Raw genomic sequence first — 27,395 nt, 5'->3', positions numbered from 1 at the left:
GAAGGTAGGGGGGGAGTGAAGGTAGGGGAGGGAGTGAAGGTAGGGGAGGGAGTGAAGGTGAAGGTAGGGGAGGGGAGTGAAGGTAGGGGAGGGGGTGAAGGTAGGGGAGGGAGTGAAGGTAGGGGAGGGGGTGAAGGTAGGGGAGGGGGTGAAGGTAGGGGAGGGAGTGAAGGTAGGGGAGGGAGTGAAGGTGAAGGTAGGGGAGGGGGTGAAGGTAGGGGAGAATGGGGGGAGGTGAAGAAGTTGGAGGGAGTGTAAAGACTTAAGTGATAATAGTCTCTCTTTTTGCCTGTCTTGTAGAGATGCACTCCTGGCCAAATCGAACCACCATGAGCTACCGTACGATCGACTGTCTTATGCGAATCAAGATCCTTTTCAACTCCTTCAAGCAAGGAAACCAAGTGGTGAAGACCACGGTGAGAATGCTTCGAGCCTTTGCATGCCGTTGTGAATTCCTGCTTTCCAACCGAAGCAGAACACTCCACCTCGCTGATGTCCTTCTCGGTCTTCCTGCTGGGAACGGGTGCGTCAAGTTGTCCATTGCTTCTAAGTGTGATTCTTGATTACCAGGAACACTGGTTGCTTGGAATAGGTTTGGGAAGCTGATTTGACGTGTGTGCATGAATTTCTCATCGATGTTTCAGCTTGCTTGCAGCTGTAGATTATTTTCGTCTGTCGTTTCCTGGTAGTCCCAGCGCCGCCGTGTGGTTCACCTGGTTGTTTGAGGTGCCATTTGCTGAAAGTTGACCCCGAGGGTTCGATGACTTGAAACCTCCAGGTGGCGACGCTCGTGACTTTGCTACTGATCAGTCAGGTGAGAACAGACCAAATGCCTTCGGAACTTCCGAGGATGACAGAGATAGTGCAGGAGGGAGCAAAGTTTAGCTTCTCGTTCCGGTTTGGGGTTGGGTTCCTTCTTGTCTCGACCATGTTGTTGTGTATTCCTGCCGCAATCGACAGACTCTCGGAAGGAATGGCCTGGACGCTGGTCTGTTGCTTCATCCCGTCTGTGCTCTTGTGATGCATCACATTCAAAGGTGTTTGTCTTGGCTGGAATTCTGGCTATGGGGAGTGGAGTGATTGAGGTTCGGAACTTCTGCTCTTGAGCCATGAGCATGAGACTCTCTAGGGATCTCTGTGGGGATTTGTTTCTTCAATCAGCAGTCGTTCAGAAGCAGGAGGAAAGCAACATTCATCATTCTGATTGCGACCAGCTCACGTTCCGTCTGCAGTTGATCTCGCTACTCCGGCGCAGGCGGGTCAAGGATTCGCCGGCTTGCTTGTGTGCCCATGTCTCGACATTCCTTGCGTGAAACCTGGACAGGTCTGTGGGTTTAGGATTTTGACGAAGGCTACCTTCTCCGAGAGCGATACCGGAGTTGCCTTCTTCGCTATCTCTTCCATGATCGCGTTGATCTGTGCAGCTGTAAACTACACCAAATCCTCTGGAACTCATCTGACTGGTCAGCAAGGTCGGATACGCAATATCTTTGAATATCCCTCCAGTGCCTCCTGATCGTGCGCTGAGATGGGGTGAAAAGTTGGCAATAATGAAGCAGGTCCTGTGCCCATCGTTCTCTCCAGGTGCGGTGACATGGCATTGCTGGCAGGTTGGAGTATATGCTTGGTCTCAGGTTGATCAAAGACTGTTCGTTTATGTCATGACAGTCACGCTCTTAGATCGTCATCAACGCTACAACGATGGCGGTCTTCCCAGGAATGGCAACAAACGTCGAAGGATCTACACTCGGATTGACAAGAGGGTAAGGAAGGACCAGCAATGCCGAACTCGACTAATTGGCGCAGATGGCTATCGGTAATCGTCGTATCTATATATGCTGCAACAGACACGTTGGGCAATGCAACGGGGGCTCCGATATCACGACTTTTCCGGAAAAAATCAAAAGGCTCGTTGTACTCTATCATTGAGGATGGAATGCCGACGGCAAGTTGAGTAGAGTGAACTTGCTTTCTTTGGATGTGACAGGACTGCTCAGCTGCTCGGAATGTCGTACCTGAGAGTTGTTTTCATTCCTTCCTTCATGGTGTTTGGTACCATATCGATCCTTTGAGTATCAAGAATTTGTTGACAATCACTCGCAGGGGGCGATGCAATACGCAGTGATCTTATGCTGTTTTTCACGACTGCTGTATGCTGGCAGAAGAAGCTTTGCTGCCAGGGATTGTCTGATTGTTTCCGAAGGCTTTAGGATACTCAAACGGAGCTCTCTCCGTTGTATGTATGACTTACGCTCCACAAGCTTGCTTGTCCTTCAATCCAGGTATCGCTCGAAATTCTTGTTCATCAGATTCAAGCCGATTGCTGCATCAACAGACATCGGATCTGTCAGAGAACGAGAGCATGCGGGGTACATCATGGTGGTATTAGCACGCAACACGAAGAGTCAAAAAGAGGAGAAGCTGATAGTCTTCCACAGGTCGCTCTGCTGCTGGGCGTTTCGTTGGGAGCAACTGTAGCGATCCCCTTGAATTTTATTGTTTCAGAGATCAAAGGTCAATGACAAGAGCTGTATATTAAAACCATCCCAAAGATCCAATTGAGTTTTTGCCCAGCGATTGGTCAGTTGTGAAACGAGCAAGCGCCCATCACTCCTGTCGTCCGCCCCAGATGTCACCAACATTGTAGGTCTCGGGACCGTAATCGCCACCGAACGTTTGGCGGTTGGTTCCAATGCCGTAGGCATATCCCGATGGGACCATACAGCCTTTGCCGACCATGTCGGTGACGTTGTTGCAAGAAGATTTTGTCACTCCCTCCCGTCGATGAGACTTCTCCGACAGGAAGTAAGGCTCTGGATACATGACGTTCACAGCCCCAACGCTGCCCAAGCTGCGACTCAAGTCAGGACACCTGCTAAACCATCTGGCAAGTGCTGAAGGACGCATCCTTAATTCCGACCTCTTGCCCATTCTCTCCCTTCCTCTCTGTGATCTCTTTCCATGCTTAGCTCTCATCACACTCTCTCCTGCTCTCCTCTCTTCTCTCCCTCATCACTCTCCTTCCTCCTCTCCTCTCTCTCCTTGCTCAGCTCTTATCTGCTCTCCTCTCTTCTCTCCCTCATCACTCTCCTTCCTCCTCTCCTCTCTCTCCTTGCTCAGCTCTTATCTGCTCTCCTCTTGTCTCTATTCCTCCTTCTCACCTTCTTGCCGCGAGCACTTCAAACATGCCTGGATCAGGGAGAGTCAAACAGCAGGATCTATTTCCGGAGTAGTCAAACAAAAACAACTGAGTGGTGAAAGGAACGACTTTTCTTTTTTGTTTTTACCAAACAACAAAATGAGTTTTAGTTTGAACAAAAAAAAGATACGTACAATGATTTTAAGATAATAAGAGATATATAGAGTCATCGTTCTCAATTCGGTAAGGACTCTCGTCGGCCGTTGAACTTTTCAACGAGTCGCGCACCGTGAGTGACGGTGACCGTGACTGGGCCGCCGGCCCGCGGTACGGTACTACGGTAACTTGCTACCCGGTAGTAGGCTCACAGAGTCAGACCGTCCTTGAATCATGGCAGCTCCGACCGTCACTGCGGCGTCAACTTGGAAGCCAAGACTTGGAAGCCAAGTTGAAGCCGCGGCCTCGGGCTCCGAAGCCTCACTGGCCGGGCAAAGTTTGCGGCCGCCTGAACGGACTCGGCGATCATTAAAGCAAACAATATACAGTTAATTTCCAACCATTAAGTCGTTGGGGTCCATGTGAGTATCAAACAGAGCAGCGAACTCGTCACCAGGGGGCTTGTCTAGGTGGGGCCTATCAACAGAATCTTCCAAGCAGAAGCCATGCATGTCTTGCGTGGGGTTGACGGGTGCTGAGTCCTGATCGAAGAGCGGGTCCTGCGCATTGATGCCGGTGCAATCAAAAACATCGACAGGGTGCTGCATCTCCATCGGCAGCTCGCAAGTCATCGCAAACTCCGCAATGCTCTCCTCATGTCCGCAGTCGCTGCATGCGAGCTCCTCCCGTACATGCCTGGAACAAAGTCTCTTGGTCGGTCGTTCACCTTCGGTATCTGAATCGCTGTCCACTACAGCACTTTGCATAGGCGAGGGCACATCGCTGCGGCAAGAAAGAAAGCCAGTGTTGAAAGCATCCCACTCATCATGAAACTCTTGGCAAAGAGAGAGAAACTTTCCAAGAGAGCACTGTGCTTTGAATGGCACAGACGAAGCTGCAAGCAGCTGCCATCCGTTCTCCAACTCTTTCTTGTCCTCCTCGTTTCTTGGGTTCTTCCAACAGCATCCGGCAAACAAATAACGCACTGCGGCCTTCATCAGTGCCAGCAAGACAGCTTTGCACATACCTGTCGGGAATTTCTCAGCGACTTGCTTCTGCTTGAAGATGGACTTGCGGGCTCGAACTTTTCTGAACCCATGTCTCTCGAGCAGCTTGTTGTATTCCATCTCGGTCAACCCATATCTCCCCACAAAGGGATCTTCATTCCGAACTGCCGATGGACAGCATCGCGCTAATGCAGCAAAGACCGAGCAGAATCCGGATCTTGCTACGGATTTAGATGCGTCTTTGGGATTTTCCTTCAAAACCTGGATTGCAATCAATTTGTTTCCCCTAAGATTCAGCAGCATTTTTACCGTCTTTGCAAAGAACAGCCCAATGATTTTGTTGTCTTCAGATCCTGTTGGTCTTCCCATCCTGCTGATAAGTAGATACGTCAGTTCGAGTCAACAAAGTGAAGATTGAATCTGTCCATCTCTGCACTCCCTTAAGTCCTGTACTCGTTATCTCCCCCCTCCTCTCCCTCCTCCTCTCCCTCCTCCCATTGCCTTGCTCGGGTTCCTCCCTCCCGGCCGCTTCCTCGCTGATCAATGAGGGCTCACTCCTACTAGGCTAGTCTCTTGTCGTACCACAACCCCTCGTATCCCGTCCAGGTTACTGGGGGTAGGGGTCGGAGTACCGTTCCTGCAAAGGCTAAAACACTTATAATCGCTTACAATGTTTTTAATCGCGTGATCCCCGGACTTCCCCAAGGCTCAAGTTCTAGCCTTATCACTCAATTTTATAGTCAAGTTTTCTAGTTCCGTAGCCTGTAGTAGTACGTTCAGTTTGAATCGGCAGCCTCGGCCTGGCCGGGCACCGGTCACCGGGTGACTCACTGAGTGAACCCCGGCTGGGCGGCCGGGTACTGTTGGATCGGAGGCTCCAACATGACAAATCATATGATGTCTTGAAACGGTTCGAGGCTTGCGGCAGTGCGAAGATTTCAGCCTCGCCGTCGGAACCTCCGAGTGTCAGTGTCGTGCCGCCCGTGCCAAGACGGCCCGGTCACGCAAGGTAGACTGATAGTATCATCATCATGATATGATGTTTGCTGTGGGCCGTACTATATTGATTAGCAAGCTCCGATAAACCGTAACGGAAACAGGCACTCTAGTACTCATGGAAACTTTCTTACTTGTAACGCACACACACACACACCGTCACACACACACACCGTCACACACACACACACACACACACACACACACACAGAGAGAGAGAGAGAGAGAGAGAGAGAGAGAGAGAGAGAGAGAGAGAGCGGGCACACAGCGGGCCCTGGTGAGCAAGAACTCCTTTCCTCGTGGCTCTTCTTTCCCCAAACCTCTTGCCATGAGCTTGAGGATAACAGACCCGTCCTTCTTGCTGTAGTCTTGACTTGCTCTGTTGTTGATGTAGAGGTTGTCATCACCGTAGCTGTGATGGCTCTCCCTATCTTAGAGCTAGATCCGATTCATCTGGTGAGAGCTCGGTTCCTATGAGTTCTGACACAAGGATGGGCAGGAGTACAGAACTCATCCTGCACCTGGGAGTCAACACGGGGCATGAGCTGCAAGCATGGCCAAAGGAGAAGTTTTACCATAGCAGACTTCAGCGATGAGAGTTTGGCTTGAACCTCAGCAAGATGAAGTCTCTTGAATCGCATTGACAAGTTTCATCATCATCTCTTTTCGGCCCCTCTGAATAACTTCTGTCGCAGTCGGGGCACTTTTTGCATTTGCAGCAGGAGAAAACGCAGCTGCCGCAGCCAGAACAGATCTCACACGGCGCTCGCTGATATTTGCACTTTTTACATTCTTTGGCATCCAAGCCGCCGTAACAACAATGGTCGCATCCGTCGCAGATTGGGCAGAGCTCGCACTGAGGCCGATGTCTCCTGCAATACACGCACTTCTCGTCCCCTCCGCAATACCCCAAGCAGTCACCGTTCTTGAGACATGCGGCTATCCTTGTGTATGGACCGCATTTGACACAATGTTTTCCTTGGATTGGCATTCCACAGCACTCTGTTTTAGTTGGCTGGTAATCATAGGTAGGAAAATATCGCATACATTTTGCACACTGCATCGTACCCAAAATCAGAAAATGCGTTACATCGGTGGAATCGTATGAAGAGTCTTACCTTGTCCTCATCGGGTTTTGGTTCAACTCGAGCCTTCTTGCCTGAGGACGAGCTGCTGTCCTCTTGATTTCTTTTTGAAGCTTTCTCCTTCCGTGGCATGTGTTGTTGAGGTCTGATGACAAAAAGTTCAGTCGCGCGAAAATGACTCCCAGTGTCAGACAACTCCCTGTGTCAAACTTCTCACACTGGAATGCGCTGATACCACAAGGAATGCGCTGATACCACAAGGAATGCGCTGATACCACGATGACGCTTGTATTTCTCCCTCCCTCCTCCTTCATCACAGATCTCTAACTAACGCTACATGACTGCAACGCACAGTACAGCACATCCTGCTGCTCCCTCCGTGGTAACCCTGCTGCCTCTTTAAATGGGGGAGAAGCCCGACCCCCGGTAGTACCCACCCTGTATCGAATGAGAGTCTCAGCTACAGTGCTCTCTCACCCCACTTCTGCCCTGTTAAAGTACCGGTACTGCTCCATCGGACCGGTACTCGTTAGCTAGGAACTCAGCTAAGAACTGCTAGTACTGATTTTTAACTTAACTTTGAGTAAAGGCAGCTAAGAACGCCTACGGTCCTGATTTGTTTTGGCTGACTCTTTGAGTAACTTGAGCCACTACTGAGCCGGGGCCCACCGTAGCGGCCCCCGGGCCGGGCCCGGGGCCCGGAGGCTCGGACCCCCCTACTCGGGCAGCCGCTGAGTGGCGAAGTTGAGCACTGCGATGCGGCTACTGCGGGAGCCTTGACCCTGACGATGAAGGAGCAAGACAGGTGGAAGTCGAGAGAGATCAGCAGAGGGGAGTTGCAGAGAGGAGGAATCCCGTCTTTGCTGTGAGGAAGCGGCAGACAAGGACGATTCGCCTGCTGGAAGGTTCGTGGTGATGTCTCCTTTCTCCTTCATGGCACATCGCTGTTTGCTCTGCTGGGTGCTTGTGCTTTCGCTTCCGATCCAGTCCAGGCTGTCGAGGTTGTTGCAAGACAACTGCGTGCGACCCAAGCATCCAATCTTGAACGCCTTAGGTGCCTTTCGTCACAATCTAAGGGGAGCTGGCAGCGAAGAACGATATGAAGATGTCTTGGCGGTTTGAACTTCAAGACCTCAACCTACGAGGTTGCTCAGAGGTCATGGCAGGAATTTGAGCAGAAGCTAGCGGAGCTCAATGCACAAACCTGCGATCCACAAGTAAACGAGGCTCCAGCATCGCTGGCCATCTGATACTCTTGTCAGGAGAAGAAGTTGAAGTCGAAGGATGTGTTTCGATCGTTTGATCAGAAGATGGGCAAGAAGATCATAGAAGGTGGGCTGGCAGGGTCAAAGAGCTTGCTGTATCTTACTTGCATAACAAGACTTGAGAGAAGAACCCAACGATCAGTTCAAGTATGACTTCTCCGCACCTCGTTGTTGATGACGCATCGCTACTCCCCAGACCAACAGCAGCAGATCCTATCGAAGCATGCATGCAGGACGCAGGAGAAGCTGAGAATCCGAATGTAGTCCGAATCCCCATGTTGGAAGAGGAGGATTGTAAGATGCTTTCCTCCTGTTGCTTTCCTTTCCTCGTCCCTTTGCCTCTTTGCTGCGATCACTCCCTCATGTGTTCCCCTACCGCTTACATTTGCTTTCTCTTCGCTCCTCCTGCATTCCTCAGCCTGAGTCTTGGATCTCAGGGAACAACGTCCAACAAGTGCTGTACAACAGCAGCTACGACCCCTTCCATAAGCCCCCTTCCGAGGCTCAGCAGGACTTTCTCAATGATCTAATGAGGGAAATGTGGGAAGAGAAGAAAGCTCTTCTGAGTGGGACATTCAACAACGGGGTGATAAGACAAACGACCTGCTTGGTGGCGAGACTGATTGGACTTGAAGATAACGGAGACTCACAGGAAGCAGCTGAAGGAAGGAAAGTTCCCCCCTTACAAGAGGGTCCCGGAGGAAGAGCTCCCTCCTGTCATCGGAACCAACCCGGTCGATGAGCTGAGAAGACCGTCCCTTCACCTGACGGTCTTTCTCAGCTGATCTTGTACGTGAGGGCTGCGCGTCTGAAAGAGCTCGAGATCAATGGAGATCCGCTGGAGGAGATGATTTCTTCAGCAGGTGCCCTGGCGCAGGGCGAGGAGGGAGGGAGGGTGGAGGGTTGAACACTAATATGACCGCGCAGAGAGGTGCCTTGGGGGCGATGGCTGTGGACGATGCCGATGGGTCAGCCGGAGGTTCCAACGCAGGATCTCCATGTCCGAGAAACTCTCCAGTTTCAACGAGACTTGGTGCGACTCGAGGGACGATGGTATTACCTTCTCCTCCGCCTCCCTCTACCTCCCTCTTCCTGTATCCTCCTGTCTCCTCCTCCCTCTACCTGTCTCCTCCTCTCTCCTCCTCTCTCCTTCTCTCCTCCTCCCTCTACCTCCCTCTTCCTGTCTCCTCCTCCTTCCTCCTGCGCTCTGTGCCCTTCCTCCTCCCCTTTCTCCTCCTTCCGCCCCGGCAATTCCCTTGTCTGCCTGATCGACATTTCCTTACAGCTGGGCTGTGCTCCATCGATCCCTCCACCGATGACGACATGCTGTCACAACACGAGGGCATCGAATTCCCACACTCCTCCATCCTCGGAAGGGAACAGAATGACCTGAGATACTGGCTGCCGGCTGAGGAGGAGGACTGGCTGGCAGTCAAGCATCCAGGTTTTTCATGGGGTCTCGACTTTCCTGTTTCTCCCCTGGAGACAAGGGGCCCGATCTCCTTGAGGAGGAACTTTCCAGCTGAGGAGGGAGACATTCTAGTTCCCGATAAGTACTCCCTTGCTGCTGGGCTGCGGGTAGCAGAGGAGACAAGTGCCAGGTTGCACGTCAGTGGGGACCGGATAGCGAACCTGTACTCCTACAACGACATGTACGAGCACCAGCTGCTGCAAGTGGGGGAGAGAGTCAAGGAGCCGGGATACGACGACGAGGTGGTGGATTGGGACAAGAGGAAAAAGAACCTTGGGAAAGTCTTTCGAGGGTTTGGGCGCAGGTCGGTAGGGAGGAAGGGAGGGATGAGCAAGAGCCGCAGATGTTGAGTTGTTTGCAGCCTGCGGACTAGAAGAGTCTTCAATGAATTCGATGAAGACATAGGATACCGTGATGGGTAAAGAGAGGATGTTTCTTGGCCTCCTGCTCAAACTCTATTCGTTGTACAGGCCTATCATCCCCAAAGAAAACAATACGAAGGTGAACATTGCAGGTAATGGGCAAATGGATTTGGTTGAGAGGAGGTTGGGGGGATGGGAGGCGGGGCAGAAAGAGGAGGAAGAGCAAGGGGAGGATTGGCGGGGGATGAAACCAGCCAGGCACGCGAACGGCGAGAGTTTGGGGACAATGGGAGCTGCGGGAAGGAAGCGAGGGATCGATCAAGGGTCTCTGCTGCGTCTTCGAAGCAGGTAGGAGACAAGCAGGGGAGGAGAGGAAGAGAGGCAGCCGTTGCTCTGTGCTGAACTTGTGCAGGTCCAGGAGGTTTGAGGAAGGACCCACGATGGCCTGGTGGAACTTTTGGCCCTTACTCGGATTACGTCAGGTTGAGACTAGGCTCCGGTTCCTTCGTGTCTCCCCAGGACCTCGTCACTTCCAGCCTGCTGCTCATCAATCGCGATCTCCCTTCTCGCTCTCCTCGCTCTCCTGTCTCGTCTTGTCCTACTCATTCTTCTGTCTACTTGTCAACTCATTCTTTCTGTCCCCCCCCCCCTCCCCCCCTCCAAGTCATGTTGTTTCTTGCTTCCTGCAATCAACTTACCTTCCTGCTGACTTCAACGATGGTACAGCCCACTGCTGCGAAATTTCGTCGGTCCCTGTGGAAGGACCGCTGAGGGATGTCCTGTGGAGCTGAAGCCTCCGCCGGATGAAGCGTTGGCAACGATCAGGATTGAGGTGAGGAGGCAGAGAGGAAGGAGAAGATGGGAGACACGCGATGGAGGGATGTGGTCTGTGCTGACTTCGAGTCGATCCTTTCCAGAGTGGGCCCTGGGTGATCAACAGCTGCGAGGTGATCGACTACGAGCTTGTTTGCTTCCATGGATTGATGTCACAAGATACTGCGATCGAGAGGAGTGATGAGTTCGGTCTGAGTGGCTTGTCCTGCTTGCCTGCCGGTTGTGTCTTCATGTACGTTCGATGACTCCGTCTACCTCTAGATCCGAAGTGCTGGAGGAACAGCCCTGCTGTGTGAGAGGTGGGCCGAGGTCATCCTGTCCTCAAGCATCTGCGGTGAAGAGGAGAGCGGGGTGGAGGAGAGGATTGAGGGAGTTGTAGGAGGACTCGGGTGTGGGAAGAATCAATGGTGGGTAGAAAACTTTCCGAATCATCTCCAGCAAGACTGTCGGATGGCTGCAGGTGAGAAGTGGAGGAGGGGATGGGAGGGGGCAAGGAGGGGAGGGGAAGGAGAGATGAAATGAAGATACCAGAGACGAGACCAGACGAGGGGAGCAGGGCGAAAGAGAGCAGAGGAGAGAAAGGGAGAGGAGAGGATGGAAGGGCAGAGCAGAGGAGAGAAAGACTGGATAAGGAAGGGCAGAGAAGGCCATGGCTGATGGATGCGAAGAGGGGATAGTTGGATGCGACCGAGCGGAGGTTCACGTGGAGAAGTGTAAGATGGAAGACTGTGGCTTCAACGGAGGTGAGTAGCTTGCTACGACAGACTGCTGGGGCGATGATGAGCGGACAGGGGGAGGGGCTTCCTTCGTCGGCGGATCCTACGGAGAACTGGAAGGGTGGGATGAGATAGTTTCCTGTCCTCTCCTACTACCTCGGTGACGAGCCTCCTGTAGCTGCGAGTTCCATTACACCAACTACGGGGTCGGTGTGGACGACTCTGCCCGAGCGAGAGTGAGGGAGTGTAAATTCTTTAACAACAACTTCGAGGCGTTCTACTGCGGTGAGTGGAGGAATCTTTGGGATCAAAATCGAGGAGAGGATCAGAAGTTTGACGACGATGAAAAGGGGGAGCGATGATGCGGCTGTCTTTGTTGAAAGAGGATCAAAAGGAAGATACGCCCGGGCCCTGACGAGTCATTTTTCAACAGGCCAGAACTCCAAGCAGGCTGAGATGGTCCTGCTCAACAATGAGATCTATGGGAGCATGTGGTGGGAGCACGGAGACTGCTGGGAGCAAGAAAGTGAGCAGAAAATCAAGTCGCTTTGCTGTTGATGGCCTGAAATGTGATGGACAGAGTTGCGATGTCGGCCGGGAAAGTTGGAAGAGACAGGAAACGTCATCCACCCGAGGCTGGATCGCACCGTAGAGCAGGTTGTCATGACCTCGTCTTGCCCGTCGCTCACTGCAACCTGGAACTGTTGCATTCCAGGTTGCGGACAAGAGGAATTTGATCCCCATCACCAGGGAGGATGATCCCTTACTCTACAAGATGTTTCAAATCAACGTGTGCACACACTTGTAGCCCTGAGAACGTCGTGATTGGTGCCTTAGGAGCTTCAAGTCGCTGAGAAGTTCAAGGAGCTTGTCATTCGGTACGAGTCCCTGCGCACCAACAGTACAGAGGCCGGCATCAACCTTGACGGTGAGAGCAGGCAGCTGCTTGTTTGCCTGCATGATGACCATTGGGCAGTACTGGAATCCCGACCACGCAGGAAAGGAAAGATCCGCAAGGGGTTGGCGGCAAAGTAATCAAAGAGGGTTCGTTTGTTCAATCATAAGGATTATCTGGTACTGGAGGAGGGTGTAGAAGGTTCTCTTAGGGAGAGAGGGAGCTTATGGTACAAGACATGAGGCGATACAGACTGACATGGAACAACACAACGAGGAGAGGGCCCAACACGAGAGGCAGGCTGACGGCCTCGACGACATGCCGGGGGCATCTTGCGACCGGGCTCGCTGCCGCGTTACTGCTTGGTCTCTACAGGATAGTCCGAGCCTCCCATGCACTGAGAGTTGAAACTCGCGGTGATCAACGTCTCTGACTGGTCAACGACCAAATTGATCTCACGGGACATGGCGTGTGACATCTGCTTGAGAGCTCCGGCGACGGTGGAGAAGCTGTCTCTTCCTTCGAGCACCTCCTTGATGTGATGCTGAGAATGCAAAACATGCTTGATGCTGTTGGGGATGCCGACGAACGCGACCTGTTGGTTGACTTGTCAGCAAGGGGACAACGACCAGGACGAGAATGAAGATGAGGAAAGGACGTTGGGAAGAACTAAGTTTGAGAAGAGGAGTGGCGCGAGAGAAGGAAGACAAGGCAAAATTATCACCTGCCCTCCTCCGGTCAAGTTCTGGGCGTTGCTCTTCATCCTCTTCTGCAGGGACACGACGAGGCGCTCGACGGCTTCACCCCCATCCATGTCCATCTCAGTCACCCGCGAGAGGTCGAGGACGCACATGACTGGGCTGAACTCCATGACGTCCAGTGACCGCTTCATGATTCCCTCCCCGTTGGCGTACGTGACTGGCCCAGTGATCTGAACGATCCCCGCAGGAAGCTCCTCCCCGTCCAACATCACCTCCGACTTCTCCATCACCACGGCACCGCTCGCTGTGTTGGAGCTCATGGCGCCCATGAGGAAAGCGATCAGCATCCCACCCAGCAGGCCTTCAACAGGATCCGACCAGATCCCCACGGCCGCGGTGAACATGCAGAGGCCGAAGTGGCTCTTGTCGTTCTTCCAGAGGTCGTGGAGGAAGTGCATCGGGATCATGCGGACGGAACTGACGACGAGGATAGAGGCGACGGAGGAGAGGGGCAGGTAGGAGAACACAGGCATAGTCGCTACCGTGATGATCATGACGAAGATGGCGTTCATCCATTGTGACAGCACGTGCGTCGCCCCGTTGAGTTGGTTCACGCTGGTACGCACAAAAACGCCGGTAGGAGGAAGACCCCCGAGGAGGCCGCAGAGGACCTGCGCGCCAGCAAGCGCCCGCAGCTCCTTCCCCTCGTCGAAGGATCCCAGGAAGTTGTCGTGAGCGCGGAAGTCGGCTATCTTGGCGCTGATCAACGTCTCAAGGACGGCAACCAGGCACACAGAGAAGCAGGCGGAGGCGAAGGCGCCAAAGTTGCTCGCGATCCTTTCGACGACCGAGAAATCCGGAAACTCGATGATGTCGTTGGTCAACACGCCGAACTCAGTCTTGAGGGTGTCGAGAGAAAACCCTTCGGACTCTCCAGATGCTACATAGCCGAAGATGATGGTGACGAACGGCACAATCACCATCCAGGGGATCTTGGGCACCTTCTTCAGGAGGACGAAGAGGAGGATGGTCTCCGGGACGAAGAGAGCGAGAGAAGACATCCGAGCGTGCGGCAAGTTCTTGATGGACTCCCACACGTTCTCGATGAAGTGCTCGTGTTTGTGCAGGCCGTGCAGGCCGCAGGCGTAGTTGATCTGCTTCAACCCGATCCCGAAGGCCACGGCGACCGTGAAGCCCTCGAACACGCTCTTAGGCATGAACAGCATGTACTTCTGCAGGTTCAACTTGAGGATAACGGCGCACAGGAACCCGCTGCAAATGGCGATCCATGGCAGCACGTCAGGCCCCCACATCGACGAGTACTTGGAGAGTTGCCCAGCAAGCGCTCCAGCTGGCCCGATGATATTGAAAGGAGAAGAACCGAAGGCACCGCAGAAAAGTCCCCCCCAGATCGCCGTGCGGAGTCCTGCTAGTGGCGTCGAGCCACTGGCAATGCCGAGGCCGATGGAGAGGGAGACGGAGACAACCGCGACGAGCAGAGCAGGGCGGATGTTGTCGGACAGAGCTTGGATGAGCGAAACAGGGCCAACGGTGGTGTAGAGCTGAGCCTTGGTCGGGTTGGAGATGATTTCCATGAGCGAGGACGCGTCGGGGTTGTTCGACCTGCTATATCATCAGGACAGGCACTTCCCCAGCGCAGCGCAACTACCTCGAGTGCGAAGAGCTATGATTGTTGTGTGCTGCTTCCTGTTTGAAAGAGCACGTGAGGATAGAGGAGCCAGCAGCGAAGTGTCTTGTTCACCTTGGACGAGAGAAGTCCATCGTCGTCCTTGTTCTGGGCGAGAGACGGCATCTGCTCAACAGCCTTGAGAAACTTGGGAGACCCAAGTAGAGGTTTCTTCCTAATTCAACTGCTGGGGGATAGAAAATCTTTCTTGATAATTGATGCTACCAAGTTTCAGATTCCCATTTGCTGTTCTGGCGATCTATCACGCCCTGATCTGTTGACCTTTGGATCCTATCAAAAACTTTGGTGGATCACTTGAAGAAACTTTCGGCTCCTTCCCATATTCTCCGCCTGTTTCCTTCTAGTTGAGGTGCGAGCTATAGCAGCGTGGTTGTATTTAGCCTCCTCACTCCCACAATCCGTACGATTAACCTACCCAATGTGTCTACGATCCCCTCCCTCTCTCCCTTCCTGCTTTGCCCCCTTCCCTCCTCCCTCCCTCCCTGCTCTTCCCCTTCTCTCCCTTCCTCGTGCTCCTTATCCCCCCAACCTCTCCCGTTCCCCTCCCGTTCCCCTCCCGTTCCCCCTCGTCATCATCTTCCTCTTCCTCCTGTCGGGGAGTCTGGGCTCGCCCTTCCCGATTTCACGAGGGGTAGTTGGTAGGGGTGGGTACATATACCCACCCCTGTGATTAAAGGTTTCGAATGAACTATTCCACCGGGTTATGGAGCACCCTATGAAATAAAGGTGGGGTGCTTTTTAAAAGGGGTGGGTGGGAGTACTTTTTAAAACTTGGGGAGAGAAGGGGTTGATTTGACTAGGCAAACAATGTCGAAGTCCAGGTCGGGTATATCACCCCACCAAGGAGAGAAAACAGCATAAACATTTTCACAAAATAAAGTTGTTGTTTCAACATGTATCAAATTTATTTATTCAAGACCACAATTTTCAACTTTTAAGCTAATATATTGTCTATAAATTTCAACTTTCAGTAATAGAATGCTGTCAGTGAAAAGTTTATTTGCCGGAGGCGTAATCACGAAGGGGGTAGGCTTACAAGCAAACCATGGTCGAAGGGGGTGGGGTACACAGGTCCCATTCAACCGAGATTTATGAGGGTGGGGGTCACACTGGGGAGAGAAGGTTGGTCAGCAACGGGGGTCACTCGGGGAAACGGGGAAACGTGGTAGAAATGGGTGGGTAGTCTAAGGGAATAAAGAGGGGTACTTTACTGAATATGGGGAATGACGGGGGTATAGTGAGAGAAGCTCGGGGATTGGAAGGGTGGGGGAATTTTTTTGAGTGAAAAATTTAATCATTTAAAGTGAAAATTTCAATATACAGAATACTTTTCAATAATTTGGAAGAATATCTCCAAAACCATAGGTGACCGACGGTCAAACTGCTTGGTTGCACCCTCCTGACGGTACCCCCACTACCCCCACTACCCCCACTACCCCCTCTACCCACCGATCCCTTATAAACATTCACGACCTCACCTTGCAAACATTTAAAGTGGCTCCCGACAAAGTTGATCGGACGGGCCACTGATCGCCGCGACTGAGAAGTGCAATAGCGTCCTCAGTACCCTCATCAAAGATTCAGGAGTGAGATGCCGCGTCCATGTGCAAGGCGTACCCGGCACCCGACAGAACGTTTCCCAACATGCGGCCCTGATGATCATCATGTGGGGGACTTTGAACTTCCGCAACTGCAGGCGACTGGAGGAGCAAACTGCAAGCAGCAGCACAGCGGAAGATCCGAGGGCATCCGATGATCATCGTAATGCATATGCTCAGCACGTCCGGGAGTCCCGCCAAAGGCCTTTCAAGTTTCTTCCCATCATCGCCAGCTGAGCATTGATGGCCTCTTGCAGGATGATGCGTTGCGCTTTCCGAAGTTCTGTGGTGGTTGGCGGATCGCTCGGCGAACAAGGAACTTGTGACGGCAGCGCTGGATGGTCTCTCCGGGCCGCGGCCTCGCAAGACGTCTCAGGTGATCCGACTTGTACGTAAACGCATCGGGTCCAGGATCCGAGCTTTCGTCAGCTCAAGGCCTCCCTGTACGGTCTTTCGGTACCGTACGGTCCCGGGTTCGTTGCCGCACTGAGTTGCAACTTAGCGGTCACTGGGCCACTGAGCCCGGCCCGGGTGAGGCTGGCCGCGCCCGGCACCGGGACTCGAAAGATTATTGGTTCAGCCCGGCGGGGCCGGTCCGAGTCACGGCCGGGCCCGGGCCGGCTGGCACCGCGTACGGTAACTGTCACGGACTGCGGCCGCGCAGTGGCCACTGCGGCGGCACGGTCACCGGGTGGCCCGGACACTTTTGTCAACTTCCATTACCCCTCCAAAGGATGGATGAACTTGAACACCCCTCCCTTTGAAAGGGCTGCTCCCTTCCCCCCAGTCAGGTTCGAGTGGTTGTTGCTTCTTGGCAACAAGCAGAAGCTCTTAGATCATGCCAACATGTCCATACCTGAGCTCCGGGAGAGCTTTCTTGGCTCCGATGAGCACGTCAAAAGAAGGTGTAGCAGAAGTCTGGATCAACATCGGATTCAACGTAAAGGGCGAGCAAAAATATCCCCCGTATTCCCCGAAGCTTTCACCGATCTGTACCGAGAAGCAGTACTATGATTTCATTGCAGCAATACAGCAGTTCTTCGATGAGAATGCAATGGACGGTAAAACATCGAGCGGCTCTCGGTTTCTGTGCTGCGTCACAATGGGTGTATGTTTCATCCCCTGGATGTATGTAATGATGAAGGAGAAAAGCCTGTACAAAGCGCTCGATCGAGTCGTACAAGACATGACATCAGGATGGAAAACCGAAAAGCCAAGACTGAAGGAATGTAAGATATATGGCAAGACCAAGGACCCTCCCGAGGAGAATGCGGCATTTGACTTTGATGGGTATATGTGCCTGAGTACAGACGGCCGCGCGTCTTTGTGGCCTCCGGCAGGATGCAACATAATCTTGACAGCCGACGACGCAGGTGGTCGCTTCCGCCATCAGTGGATGGCGAGTGGCGAGCTGAGGAGAATCGACAAGGGCTACGACTCATCTGACAGCAGTAAGTCGACGTAGCTACAACACGATCTTCGATCCATCAATGCCAGATCCCCCCCTTTAAGTTAAGTTAGTTAGACTCCAGTGAGTTGTGACTGCTCCCGCCGCCGCGGCGAGCCCGAGGATCACAGTGAGGATTCAGATTCAAGCACATGGTAAATTGAATCACTGCAGAACCTTTTCGAGCCAGCTTCTGCTGGCCGGGGACCGCCTGAGACTTGGAAAGTCACAGTAGTTTGAGAAGCCTCCTCTACTCTCCTGACTCTGTGAAAGGCGTTTGAGACTCAGACTCATCATCGCCGTGATAGCCGCGGGCTGAGCCGTTCCGGCGCGTGCCACCCGGCGTGCCGCGCACCGTGCGGCCGGCCGCCCCGGGCGACTCCGGCGAATCGCGGGCCGGGCGCGGCGGCCCGCCGGGTGACCCCGGCACACCGTGAGGCCCGGCGGGCATACTAGCCGCTGAGCGCGGCAAGTTCACTTCACGGCGGTGACAATCCTGAGCCTCCGAGGCTGCAGCAGGCCAGTGTGCCAGGTGGCGTTGAGCCGGGGCGCTGCCGGGGCGCCCCTCCACCGTTGAGTGACTGGCGGCGAAGCCGGGCCCGGACTCCGGGGAACTAACGCCTTCGGAAACAAGCAGTGAGCCCTTTTGACAGTCACGGTGACCGACTCAACTACCGCTGATATGACCTCGATAGGACAGTTCGTAGGACCTCCTCCAAGGAATGCACTTTTATGTTATAGCCTACTAGTACCTTGGCTAGAACCTTTTTCGTAGGCTACAGTTACAAAGTCCCGTACTAGGGTGATAGTTTATTTCATCGCCATGAAAGGGGGGGTACATGTGTGGAAATGAAGGGGTGGTAAGGGAGTGTGAGGTCCTAGGAACAAGTCTTTGGGATCTGCTCGTAGGTAAGTCGTAGTGATTTACCAATCAGATACTCAAGGGGGTACTTCACTAATTGTTGGGGTGGACAGTCCATCTGCTGCAAGCGACATCTAAAAGGGTGGGGTTACTCGTTAATGAAAGAAGGGGTATTAGGAGTAATCTTTGAGGAGAATGGGGTTATGGAACAATGGGGTAGGGTGAAGCTGAATGGGGTGGGGTGAGGAAAGGATTTGAAGTGCAGTGCAAAATGGCGAGGTGGGGAAGGCTTGTAGCGCAAGGACTGAGAAGCTGAGAGAGGAGAAGAAGAGCAAGGGAGAAGTAGGAGGAGCAGGATGAAGAGGAAAGTGTATGCTCTGGCTCAAGAAACCATGATTGTTTCACAATCTTCCATAACTACTCCGCGCTGATATTCATGCGCCCTCTCGCTTTTAGTACGCAAATCTTTCAAGTTAAATTCATGATGCGAAAGAGTTTTCTGTTGTCGGGGTTTCTGTTTCTCTTGATAAATGTGCACAAGAAGCAGAAATTGCCTCATGTCATCGAAGTGCTTCGGTGTATTTGTGTTGACTTGTTGACCTGCCTTTTCTTTCCCAGGCTCATGGACCCGTACGATCCTCCTCAGAGCGGTTCACGGCGAGTGCATCAGAATTACGACGATGCCGTTGACAAGACATGGAAGTCGACATGGCGGGTAGACAACTATCATCCCTTCACCAGCCCCGAGGCAAAACTCGGGCATCCTATGCGACGAGAAGACTTCAATACCCCCAGCCCGCTAGCTGCGTCGAGAGATCTGTCGGAAGCCCTTACACTCCCTCGCTCGGTGAAACACTCGGACATCCTCGACGACAGCTCTTCGGGGCCGGGTGTAGCGCTGCAGTTTTCGCAGAGGAGGTGGGAACAGCTTCTTGGGGAGCGGGACGAGTGCTTGTCTTTGCTGCAGCAGGCTAGGGATGACATTTTCGAGCTCGAGAGGGAAAATCTTGAGCTGAAACAGAAGATGGGGACACAAGACCAGTCGGACGAGGAGGTTGCTCTGATCAAGGAGGCGGTGGAGAGTGTCATCCATGATATTGACCAGCTTGATTCACTGGATTCACACAACTCCAAGGTGTTGCCTTTACACGTCCAAATAAGGGCCGTTGGAGCGTTTGTCATCTCCTTGCGAGACAACATCTCAGAGCTGAATGTCAGATTGTTTGATGAACAGCGGAGAAGTAAGATCCTAGAAGATCGACTTGACAGCATAGCCGACGACACCGTTTTGTACAACAGCAATGTAATGTGAACTTGATATGTAGATTGCAGCCTCATGACCATTTGTACGCAGGTCAAATCTTATGAAACAGATTTGGAAAGTTACAGGGAGCGATTGTTACATTCCGAAGAAGAGAAGAGAACGCTAACACAGCAAACTTCGAACATGCGGGAAGAACTTGGTAAATTGAAGCAAACTCTCAACGAATTGAAACAGCAAAACACTTCAATTTTGAACGACAATGTTCGATTGAAATCAGAGAATGAATCTCTGAGAGAAGAAGTGAAATCTTTGAAATCCCGCGTTGATGAAAGTTTGAAAGCAACGGAGTTAGATTATATGATCAAGCACATGAGGAGACAATCTAATACTTGGGAGTCACATTCAGAAATTTACATGAAAGAGTTCGAAGAGATGCTATCAACAATCTCGTCGCAACAACAGGAAACTGAAAAGCAAGCATTGGACCTCTTGCGTATGTTGAATAAGGCTCGATCAGAGAATAACGAATTGACAAAAAAGACAGATATGCAGCAACGAGAAATCTTAGAGTTAAACCGAAACATTGAAATGCAAGTCAAAATCATCAAAGAGCTCACAAGGGCTGTCAAATCTGCGGAAGAAGCTTCTGCCTTGCTTGAGAACAAGATTGAGATTGTTTTGCTCTCAACCTCCAACCTGTCGTCTCACATCAAATCATTGGAAGCTTCAAAACGCGACTTGTCACGGAAAGTTGCTTCCTTCTCCCTTGTACAATCGGAAAGCGTCACAAAGATATCAGAGATCAGGTCATTCCTTCAAAAAGAAATCCTTTCAATCAGCGAAGATTTCGTTAGCACGACAGAAGCTTTGCACATCGAGTCATTTGAAGAGATGGGAAGAGAGAAAGTCTTGAGACAAGCTCTGTTCGATGAGATGGCGAAGACTCATAAACTGAACTCTGAACTTGACGTCTTTAGAGAAGATAAAACGAACATGGAGAAGGAGAGCCGAAGACAACTGGAAGAAATCCGGTCACAACTCATACTGAATGAAACCTCTGTTGGGACGCTAAATCATCAGAACGTTGAGATGAGAGACAAGCTGCGCATGGCAGAAAGAAGAATATCTGAGTTAGAGCTGTCCCTCTCAACCCAGCAGCAGGCACTTGAGCAAGCCCAGCTGTCTTCCGCCATGATGGAAGAAACCGTCGACAACCTCGAGCTGAACCTGCGACGCCTGGAGGAGAACCAGCAACATGTCAGAGCAAAGTACCTCGATGCACAGAAATTCGGGAGACTTCTCGAAGAGCGACTGAACGACTCGACCATGCGACTGGTGCAGAACGAGACCTCCTCCTATCGCGTCCAGCTCATTGCCAACGCGCTCTGTCAAACTCTGCAGGATATCTCGGAGCAGGTGGAGATGCTGTCGAAGAGGCTGGCAGACAACTTCTCGTCGATGGAGACGGATGGCAATGAGGCTGGCCGGGCCATTTCACGCGCTGAGCAGCTTGTTCGAGGCCAAGAGCATGTTTTGCTCCGACTGCAGTCAGGTGTGGTGAACCTTTCCAGGGACCTTGCAGGGGAGAAGCGAAGCCTCCAAAGTGAGAGGGAGGCAAAACAAACTCTCGAGCGAGATCTTAGCCAGGCAAGGGAGCAACTTGAGCGGGTCGGTCAAGAGAATTTTCACTTGCAGTCTATCAGGCAGCAGGCGAACACTCTGAGCTCGGGACTTGTCGACGACGTTCGCCGCCTTAGCAGCGATCTTGATAAGGCCTCGGTTGACGTACAGATCCTTGAGGACGGCAAGACAAGTGCAGAGGAGGAGGCTTCCAAGCAGGCGGAGCAACTAGCGGTGCTGTACAAGAAGTATCTTGCTATGGAGCAGGAGAAAGAAAATCTGGCGGACGAGAACAGGCGACTGTCCGAGGAGATCGTAGCTGCTCGAGCTGAATACCAGGAGATTGCAGAGATGCAGCAAGAGTTCAACGTCAGCTACAAGCAGCTGGTGATGGAGGGAGCGGCGCTGGAGGATGAGGTCGAGATAATGAGGAGGAGGCTTTGCGAGTCGGACGAGCAGTATCAGATGAAGCAGAAAATCATCAGCGACCTGGTTGTAGAGATGAACAATCTCAAGGTCGAGAAGAACCTGGCGCTGGACCACCACCGCGCGATCCACAGGCAGCTCAATGAACTTCAGGAGACGGTAGAGAGCCTGGAGGATGGGAACTTCGCACTCAGAGGCCGATGCGCTTCCTTGGAAGAGGAGGTTGTGGGGATGAAGACTCTGCGAGAAACCGTGGCCCATGAGGCCTCGGCATTGGTGGAGGAGCTCGGCAAGTGCGAGGGAGGGTTGAAGGAAGTCGTCAGCAGCTTGCAAGCTGAAAGCAAGAGGCTGCTGGAGGCTTTCACTGCACAGGAGGAGGAGAAAACGGCCCTGAGGGACTCTGATGAAGCGAGGAGAGCACTGATCAGCATCTATGACAACATGATCGAGCGGGAGGGTGAGGGGATCGGCAACGTGCTGCGGGTCCTCGAGGGCACAAGTCAGATCCTCGTCCGCGCTCAGGAGGCGGCTGACCTGCTGGTCCCGCAACACGCCGACATGACCCACCGCATCGGCATCCTCCAGGACCTCCTGATTGACTCCCGCAGGGAGGCAGAGACCAAGGACGTCAGGATACACGCTGAGAGCAGCAAGAATAGGCAGCTGCAGGCTGACTTGACCCGGCTCGTGGACCTGTACAACCTCGTGGCCGACGATGTGCTCGAGACCTCAGACCATCTTGCGTCGGTGAAGACTCACTTCCTTGACCGGTTGAACTTCATCGAGAAGACGATCGAGAGTCAGAGCAGCACCAACAGCAAGCTCCGCCATGAGCTGAGCAGGAGGGAGGACGTCGACCTTGAGGTCGCCCTCTGCAACGAGCGGGTTCACAACGAGGTCCTCCAAGTACACTGGCTGCTCTCCGGCCTGTCCGATGCAGTTCAGGCGCTGATGACGCAGAGAGACGAGAAGTGTCGCAAGGTGGAGCAGTTAGAGTCAGCTCGCCGGGCTGAGAGGGAGGAGGAGGAGGAGAGGAGAGCAGGAGCTGTGAACCTTCTGCAGTCGCTGTGCCTTGACGTACATGGGCTTACCGAAGAAGCCAGCTTGATACAGTCAGACTTCTCCAGCCTCTACCTCCACCACCACCTGCAGCAGCAGGAGCTGGGGAACCTGTCCAAGGAGGCGTTCGAGGCGAGGAACGAGCTGTACGAGACGAGGAAGCTGCTCGTGAGGTCGCAAGAGGTCCACTCGATCATGGAGCAGCAGCTCACGGAGGCGATGCAGAGCATTGCTGAGTACGAGCTGCACCTGGACATCGAGAAGACGGCGCTGGAAGACATGCAGAAGGCCTGCACGCACTACAAGGAGCAGGCGACCAGCAGCAGCGACCAGCTGGAGTTGATGCACAGGCAGCTGGAGGAGGCGGAGGAGAGGGACCGGCGGTACATCCCGCTGATGGCCGAGCTCGACCAGCTGAGGGTGTTGAAGGTGGAGAGCGAGGCGAGGATGGAGAAGATGGACGAGGCGAGGATGGAGAAAGAGAGTGAGCTAATGGCGATGTCGGAAAGTCTTCGATCTTGCAAGTCCGGCCTGATGGCCCTCTTGACGGAGATCAGATACATCCAGTCGTCTCAGGACGAGTTCTACAAGATCTTCTGGAACCTAGAGAACTCGAAGCACGCGATGAAGGACGAGCTGGAGGACCACAAGTTCAAGACCAAGTTCCTGTCCAAGATCGTGCTGCTAGAGACCAGCCTTGCCAAGGAGAGCGTTGCTTCGCTCAAGAACCACATCTCCCTCTCTCAAGATCAGTGGAACCAAGTCCAGGCCAAGTTGCAGTTCCTCGACACCGAGTTTGACGACGTTGTGTCTGAGAAGAAGCTGTGCGAGGAGGAGCTGGACCGTTGCAGGAGGCTGCTAGACTTGAAGGAGGAGGAGGCTCGAGCTGGTAGGGAGCAGCAAGATGGGAGGGAGAAGGAGAGAGACAGGAAGGTTTCTTCCCTACAGGCAGAGCTTGAGGCTGTGCGGTCGGAGCAGGAGGAGGCGAAGGAGAACAATTTGCTGCTGCTAGAGAAGGTGAAGACGCTGGAGAGGACGGCGAGGCAGACTGAGGCTTCCCTTGCGCTGGCTCGTTCTCAGCTCCATTCCGCTCAGCAGGAAGTGGCTGCCCTCCGCTCTTCCTCGTTCGCAAGCAACCTGCAGCGGGAGAGGAGCAGGCTGGAGGCAGAAAACTTCATGAAGAGCTTCTATAAGGCGTCTCAAGACATGCTGGCCGTCTTCGATGGCTTGAACGACAAGCTCATGAACTTGGAGTGGGAAAACAACGAGCTGCGCTCGAAGCTTGCGGCCGCCTGCAAGCACAGAGACAGCCTGAGGAGCGAGGTGGAGGAGAGCAGGCAGAGCTGTGCAATGATGAGCCTGGAGTTGGAGAGGATGGAGGACAAGCTCGGGAGGTACGAGAACGGTCTCCTCCTCCGCCTACAAGCGCTTCGGGCTCAGCTTGAGGGACGGGAGGAGCAGGAGAGGGGCATGCAGCGCAAGCTTGCCGAGCTTCAGAGGCTGAATGACAACCTGTTGGACGAGAAGCTCAACGGTCAGGACCTTGTCATCCAGTCGGCGAACGAGAAGGTCGCTCAGTGTGAGAGGTTCTTCGACCGGATGACAGCCCACCTCTTCCACCAGCTGGACATCGTTGACACCCAGTCCCTCCAGCTGGACAACATCCTGCAGCTGCTGTCACAGAGGGCGGAGAGCTTATTCGAGTGCAAGGTGATGGTGCGCGAGGAGGTCAAGAGATGCCGGCAGCTCGACAGCCGCCATAGTCACTCCATCGCCCAGCTGAGAGCTGAGAACAACGAGCTGAGAAAGAGCCTGGGTGATTTCATCCTCAATTGCCAGCCTGTTCCTCCTCCTCCCCACATCATCATCTATCATCCTCCTCCTCTCATTTCCGTCTCTTCGTCTGCCTTCTGACATTCTGTGCGTGCAGAAACAGCAGAGGAAATGATCGCCCTGCAGGCTGAGAGGATCGCGAGCGCAGAGAGGGCTGAGCAGGACCTCCACCTGTGCCGCTCGCGCCTCCTCGAGTCAACCCAGCGCGAGTCAAACGCGTGTCAAGTCCTGGCTGAGGTAGAGCACGTCAAGGACTTCCTGTCCCAAAAGCTGCAGGAGAGCCAGGCCCGAGCTGAGGGGCTCGAGGCCGAGCTGAGAAGGAGGAAGGGGACGACGAGCGGGCGGGGCAGGAGGCTGAGGAGCTGAGGGTGCAGCTGGGCAGGGCGAGGGAGAGCGAGGCGTCGAGCTGGGCAGCGGTGAAGCGCATCCGAGCTGACCTCCAGCAGTTGGCGGCTGACCTGGCAGCCTCCCAGGAGCTGCTGGGCTCGTCGATGGACCTCATGGACAGTTTGCGGCCTTCCCAGGTGGAGATAGTCCAGCTCAAGGGCACGGTGGAGACCCTGAGGTTCTGGAAGACTACCCTGCGGAAGGAGATGCTGGGGATTTGCCAGCACATACTCAGCAGGAGCAGGGAGCTGAAGATGGAGGAGGCTCTGCCTGCGCTGCTCCGCCAGCTCGGCAACATGCCCACGGCCAGCGCAATGCAGCTGAGCCAGCAGCTGGAGTCGAGGATGCTGGGAGAGTTTGTGAGCCTCCTCCTCCAGCTCATGCAGCAGGTGGAGGAGCTGACGAGGGAGAACAAGGCGCAGGTGCAGCAGATCAAGATGTCGATCGAGTGCGAGAAGCAGCTGAGAAAGTTCATGGAGCAGGAGGTCAGGCCGGGCGAGCTGAGAGGGACGGGGATGTAGGATAGCAGACAGCGAGGAAGTGAAGGAGTGAAGTGATACAACAACGACTTCATGTTCCCAATCTCCTCCTCACTCCCCCCTCCCCCCTCCCTCACGTCCAGCTCTCTCATCCCCGTCTCCCTGCCCACTCCTTCCCTTTCTCGCGATCCTGTCACTCTTCCTCCCTCACTTGGTAGCCTCCAGAGCTGTTGAACGCCTCCTCTCCTACCTCCTGCTCAAGGGTCAGCAGGAGCAGCAGCAGGAAGCGATCAAGACCTGGCGGAGCCTCGCCACTAGAGCATCCTCCATGCCGGCTCGGATGAAGCAGATCTAGCAAGAATCGCTCACTCATCATCTCCTTCAGTAACCTTCCTCACCCCCCGCCCTCCTCCTTCCCTCCTCTCCCTCCCTCCCACCCTCCCCTCCCTCCTTCCCTCCCTCCTCCCTCCTCTCCTTCCCTCCTCTCCCTCCTTCCTCCCTCCTCCTCCTCCCTCCCTCCTCCCTCCCTCCCTCCCTCCTCATCCTGGTCCTCGCCCTCTGCCTCTACCTCTGCCTCTTCTGCCATCTCCCTGCTTGCTCCAGCCTCCTCCGCTCGCAACAATCCTTCCCTGTCTCACCCCTCTCCTCTTGTATCTCCCTGCTTTCGCTCTCCTCCCCTATATTCCTCCTCCTCCTGCTCCTCCTCCTGCCTCCTTCTTCTCATCCTCTCTTACCTCGTTTCGCCGGGAAACTCCTTCCATCACCTGGGCATCCTCAGCTGAGGGACAGCTGGTATGAGATTTCTCACCTGCCCAACTCGGCGGAAGGAGACGGAGAAGCTGACCTCTGCGAGCGAAGTGAGTAGCTGACAGGACGAGGAGAGTGAAGGTCAAGAGAGGAGTAGAGTCCAGTTGCAGGGCAATTAGGAGGAGCAGGAGCAGGAGCAGGAGCAGGAGCAGGAGCAGGACGAGGAGGAGCAGGACGAGGAGGAGGAGCAGGAGCAGGAGCAGGAGCAGGAGCAGGAGAAAAAAGATAGAAAGAAGAAAGCAAGGGAGCCGAGAGAGCAAACCTGCCAGGTCTCGGAACAGCTTGCTGTCCTCCAGCAGATATTCTTCACCAGCGTTGTTGCCGTTGACCGTCAAGTTCCTGATTCTCACTCCTAACAGACTGGATCCATCGACTGACAGGTCGGCCGAGCCCGCAAGAGACTTGATGTTCTCCTGTTGGTGGGGTCAGACCTTCCAGAGATTTCCTCCTCCTCCTCTTGCTTTTCCCGTTTCTGTTTTCACCCCTGCTCCTACTCCTGCTCCTGCTGATAGTGCTCCTGGTGCTTCTGCCCCCACTGGTCTTCTACCACAACCACCTCCTCCTCCTCCTCACCGCAGATACACTCAGCAACGAGTCGTGTCCCGAGAATCCTTCCATCTTTCTCTTCTGCATTCGCCTCTGCCTCGTAGTGGGCTCCCACCTGTCAGGACGGAAAACTTCAGCTGCCGTCACAGAGCAGCGGCAAACGCACAAGAGTTTGCGGACGAGGATCATGTAGTAGCTGGGAAACATGTCAGATAGTGAGCAGTCGAGCTGGAGGAGGAGGGAGGAGACAAGCGGAGAGGGAGAAAGCTAGCATGGGAGGGAAGGAAGGGAGGGGAGCAAGGTGGAGGGTAGCAAGGGGAGACGAGAAGAAGAGAGGGTAGGAAGCCAGGCAGGAGGAGGAAGGAGAGAGAAGGGAGAAGTTTGCTTTGCTCACTCGACGTTCCAATCCTTGGTGACGATGTTCGACCCGTTGAACTCTTCGTCACTCTCCTCAGCATCCGTCTCGTTCCTCACTCCCTCCTCCTGTCCCTCCTCCTGCGTCTGGTTCTTCTGCGCATCTTTAATCTCCTGAATGTTTGGCGTCAACCTCCCCGCCGGACTTGCTCAGCCGAAAGTCACTCCTGCTACTGCAGGGGGAGGGGGAGGGGGAGGAGGTAGTGGTGGTGGTGGAATAGGAGGAGAAAGAGGAGGAAGAGGAGGAAGAGGAGGAGGTAGTGGTGGTGGTGGTGGAGGGAGGAGGGAGAAAAGAGGAGGAGGAGAAAGAGGAGGAAA

General features: G+C 53.9%; 6 protein-coding genes across 6 annotated transcripts in view; 3 read left to right on the top strand and 3 right to left on the bottom strand.

Annotated features, from left to right (window-relative positions):
- Positions 1 to 492: 492 nt before the first annotated feature.
- On the top strand, positions 493 to 2,522 carry GUITHDRAFT_105713 (hypothetical protein; the record flags this gene model as incomplete). Its single annotated transcript, XM_005835491.1, has 14 exons — positions 493 to 523; positions 571 to 592; positions 645 to 726; positions 779 to 814; positions 869 to 988; positions 1,038 to 1,085; positions 1,256 to 1,463; positions 1,507 to 1,559; positions 1,611 to 1,763; positions 1,998 to 2,052; positions 2,104 to 2,150; positions 2,204 to 2,282; positions 2,336 to 2,382; positions 2,439 to 2,522. The coding sequence occupies 14 exons, from the start codon at positions 493 to 495 to the stop codon at positions 2,520 to 2,522; spliced, it is 1,065 nt and encodes a 354-aa protein (XP_005835548.1).
- Positions 2,523 to 2,607: 85 nt separating this feature from the next.
- GUITHDRAFT_136676 (hypothetical protein) lies at positions 2,608 to 4,671 on the bottom strand (the record flags this gene model as incomplete). The annotated part of the gene is made up of 6 exons (XM_005835490.1): positions 2,608 to 2,851; positions 3,162 to 3,218; positions 3,518 to 3,644; positions 3,750 to 4,280; positions 4,323 to 4,563; positions 4,612 to 4,671. The coding sequence occupies 6 exons, from the start codon at positions 4,669 to 4,671 to the stop codon at positions 2,608 to 2,610; spliced, it is 1,260 nt and encodes a 419-aa protein (XP_005835547.1).
- A 2,627-nt stretch (positions 4,672 to 7,298) lies between these two features.
- Positions 7,299 to 12,066, top strand: GUITHDRAFT_105710 (hypothetical protein; the record flags this gene model as incomplete). Its single annotated transcript, XM_005835489.1, has 23 exons — positions 7,299 to 7,499; positions 7,550 to 7,600; positions 7,646 to 7,715; positions 7,765 to 7,795; positions 7,845 to 7,942; positions 8,086 to 8,234; positions 8,284 to 8,382; positions 8,430 to 8,511; positions 8,576 to 8,701; positions 8,934 to 9,423; positions 9,481 to 9,537; positions 9,590 to 9,633; positions 9,894 to 9,963; positions 10,208 to 10,313; positions 10,399 to 10,504; positions 10,984 to 11,058; positions 11,107 to 11,152; positions 11,210 to 11,316; positions 11,465 to 11,557; positions 11,612 to 11,688; positions 11,747 to 11,821; positions 11,869 to 11,959; positions 12,008 to 12,066. The coding sequence occupies 23 exons, from the start codon at positions 7,299 to 7,301 to the stop codon at positions 12,064 to 12,066; spliced, it is 2,403 nt and encodes an 800-aa protein (XP_005835546.1).
- Positions 12,067 to 12,281: 215 nt separating this feature from the next.
- Positions 12,282 to 14,409, bottom strand: GUITHDRAFT_136674 (hypothetical protein; the record flags this gene model as incomplete). The annotated part of the gene is made up of 3 exons (XM_005835488.1): positions 12,282 to 12,521; positions 12,651 to 14,250; positions 14,390 to 14,409. 3 exons carry the CDS (start codon positions 14,407 to 14,409, stop codon positions 12,282 to 12,284), a joined length of 1,860 nt encoding a protein of 619 aa, XP_005835545.1.
- A 2,362-nt stretch (positions 14,410 to 16,771) lies between these two features.
- Positions 16,772 to 17,398, top strand: GUITHDRAFT_105708 (hypothetical protein; the record flags this gene model as incomplete). The annotated part of the gene is made up of 1 exon (XM_005835487.1): positions 16,772 to 17,398. One exon carries the CDS (start codon positions 16,772 to 16,774, stop codon positions 17,396 to 17,398), a length of 627 nt encoding a protein of 208 aa, XP_005835544.1.
- An 8,105-nt stretch (positions 17,399 to 25,503) lies between these two features.
- GUITHDRAFT_105706 (hypothetical protein) overlaps positions 25,504 to 27,395 on the bottom strand; it is a gene marked incomplete at both ends in the record, with an annotated part of 2,209 nt that continues 317 nt past the window's right edge. The window contains 7 exons of the mRNA XM_005835486.1: positions 25,504 to 25,563; positions 25,608 to 25,661; positions 26,045 to 26,074; positions 26,119 to 26,156; positions 26,380 to 26,530; positions 26,691 to 26,859; positions 27,058 to 27,191. Of these exons, the coding sequence (XP_005835543.1) occupies positions 25,504 to 25,563; positions 25,608 to 25,661; positions 26,045 to 26,074; positions 26,119 to 26,156; positions 26,380 to 26,530; positions 26,691 to 26,859; positions 27,058 to 27,191 (636 nt within the window). The remainder of the gene's footprint in view (positions 25,564 to 25,607; positions 25,662 to 26,044; positions 26,075 to 26,118; positions 26,157 to 26,379; positions 26,531 to 26,690; positions 26,860 to 27,057; positions 27,192 to 27,395) is intronic.

Source organism: Guillardia theta (genome assembly GCF_000315625.1).
Source record: "Guillardia theta CCMP2712 unplaced genomic scaffold GUITHscaffold_21, whole genome shotgun sequence".
In the NCBI taxonomy this organism is placed as follows: domain Eukaryota; class Cryptophyceae; order Pyrenomonadales; family Geminigeraceae; genus Guillardia; species Guillardia theta.
Note: the sequence above shows the minus strand (reverse complement) of the source record. Positions and strands in the feature narration are given on the sequence as shown.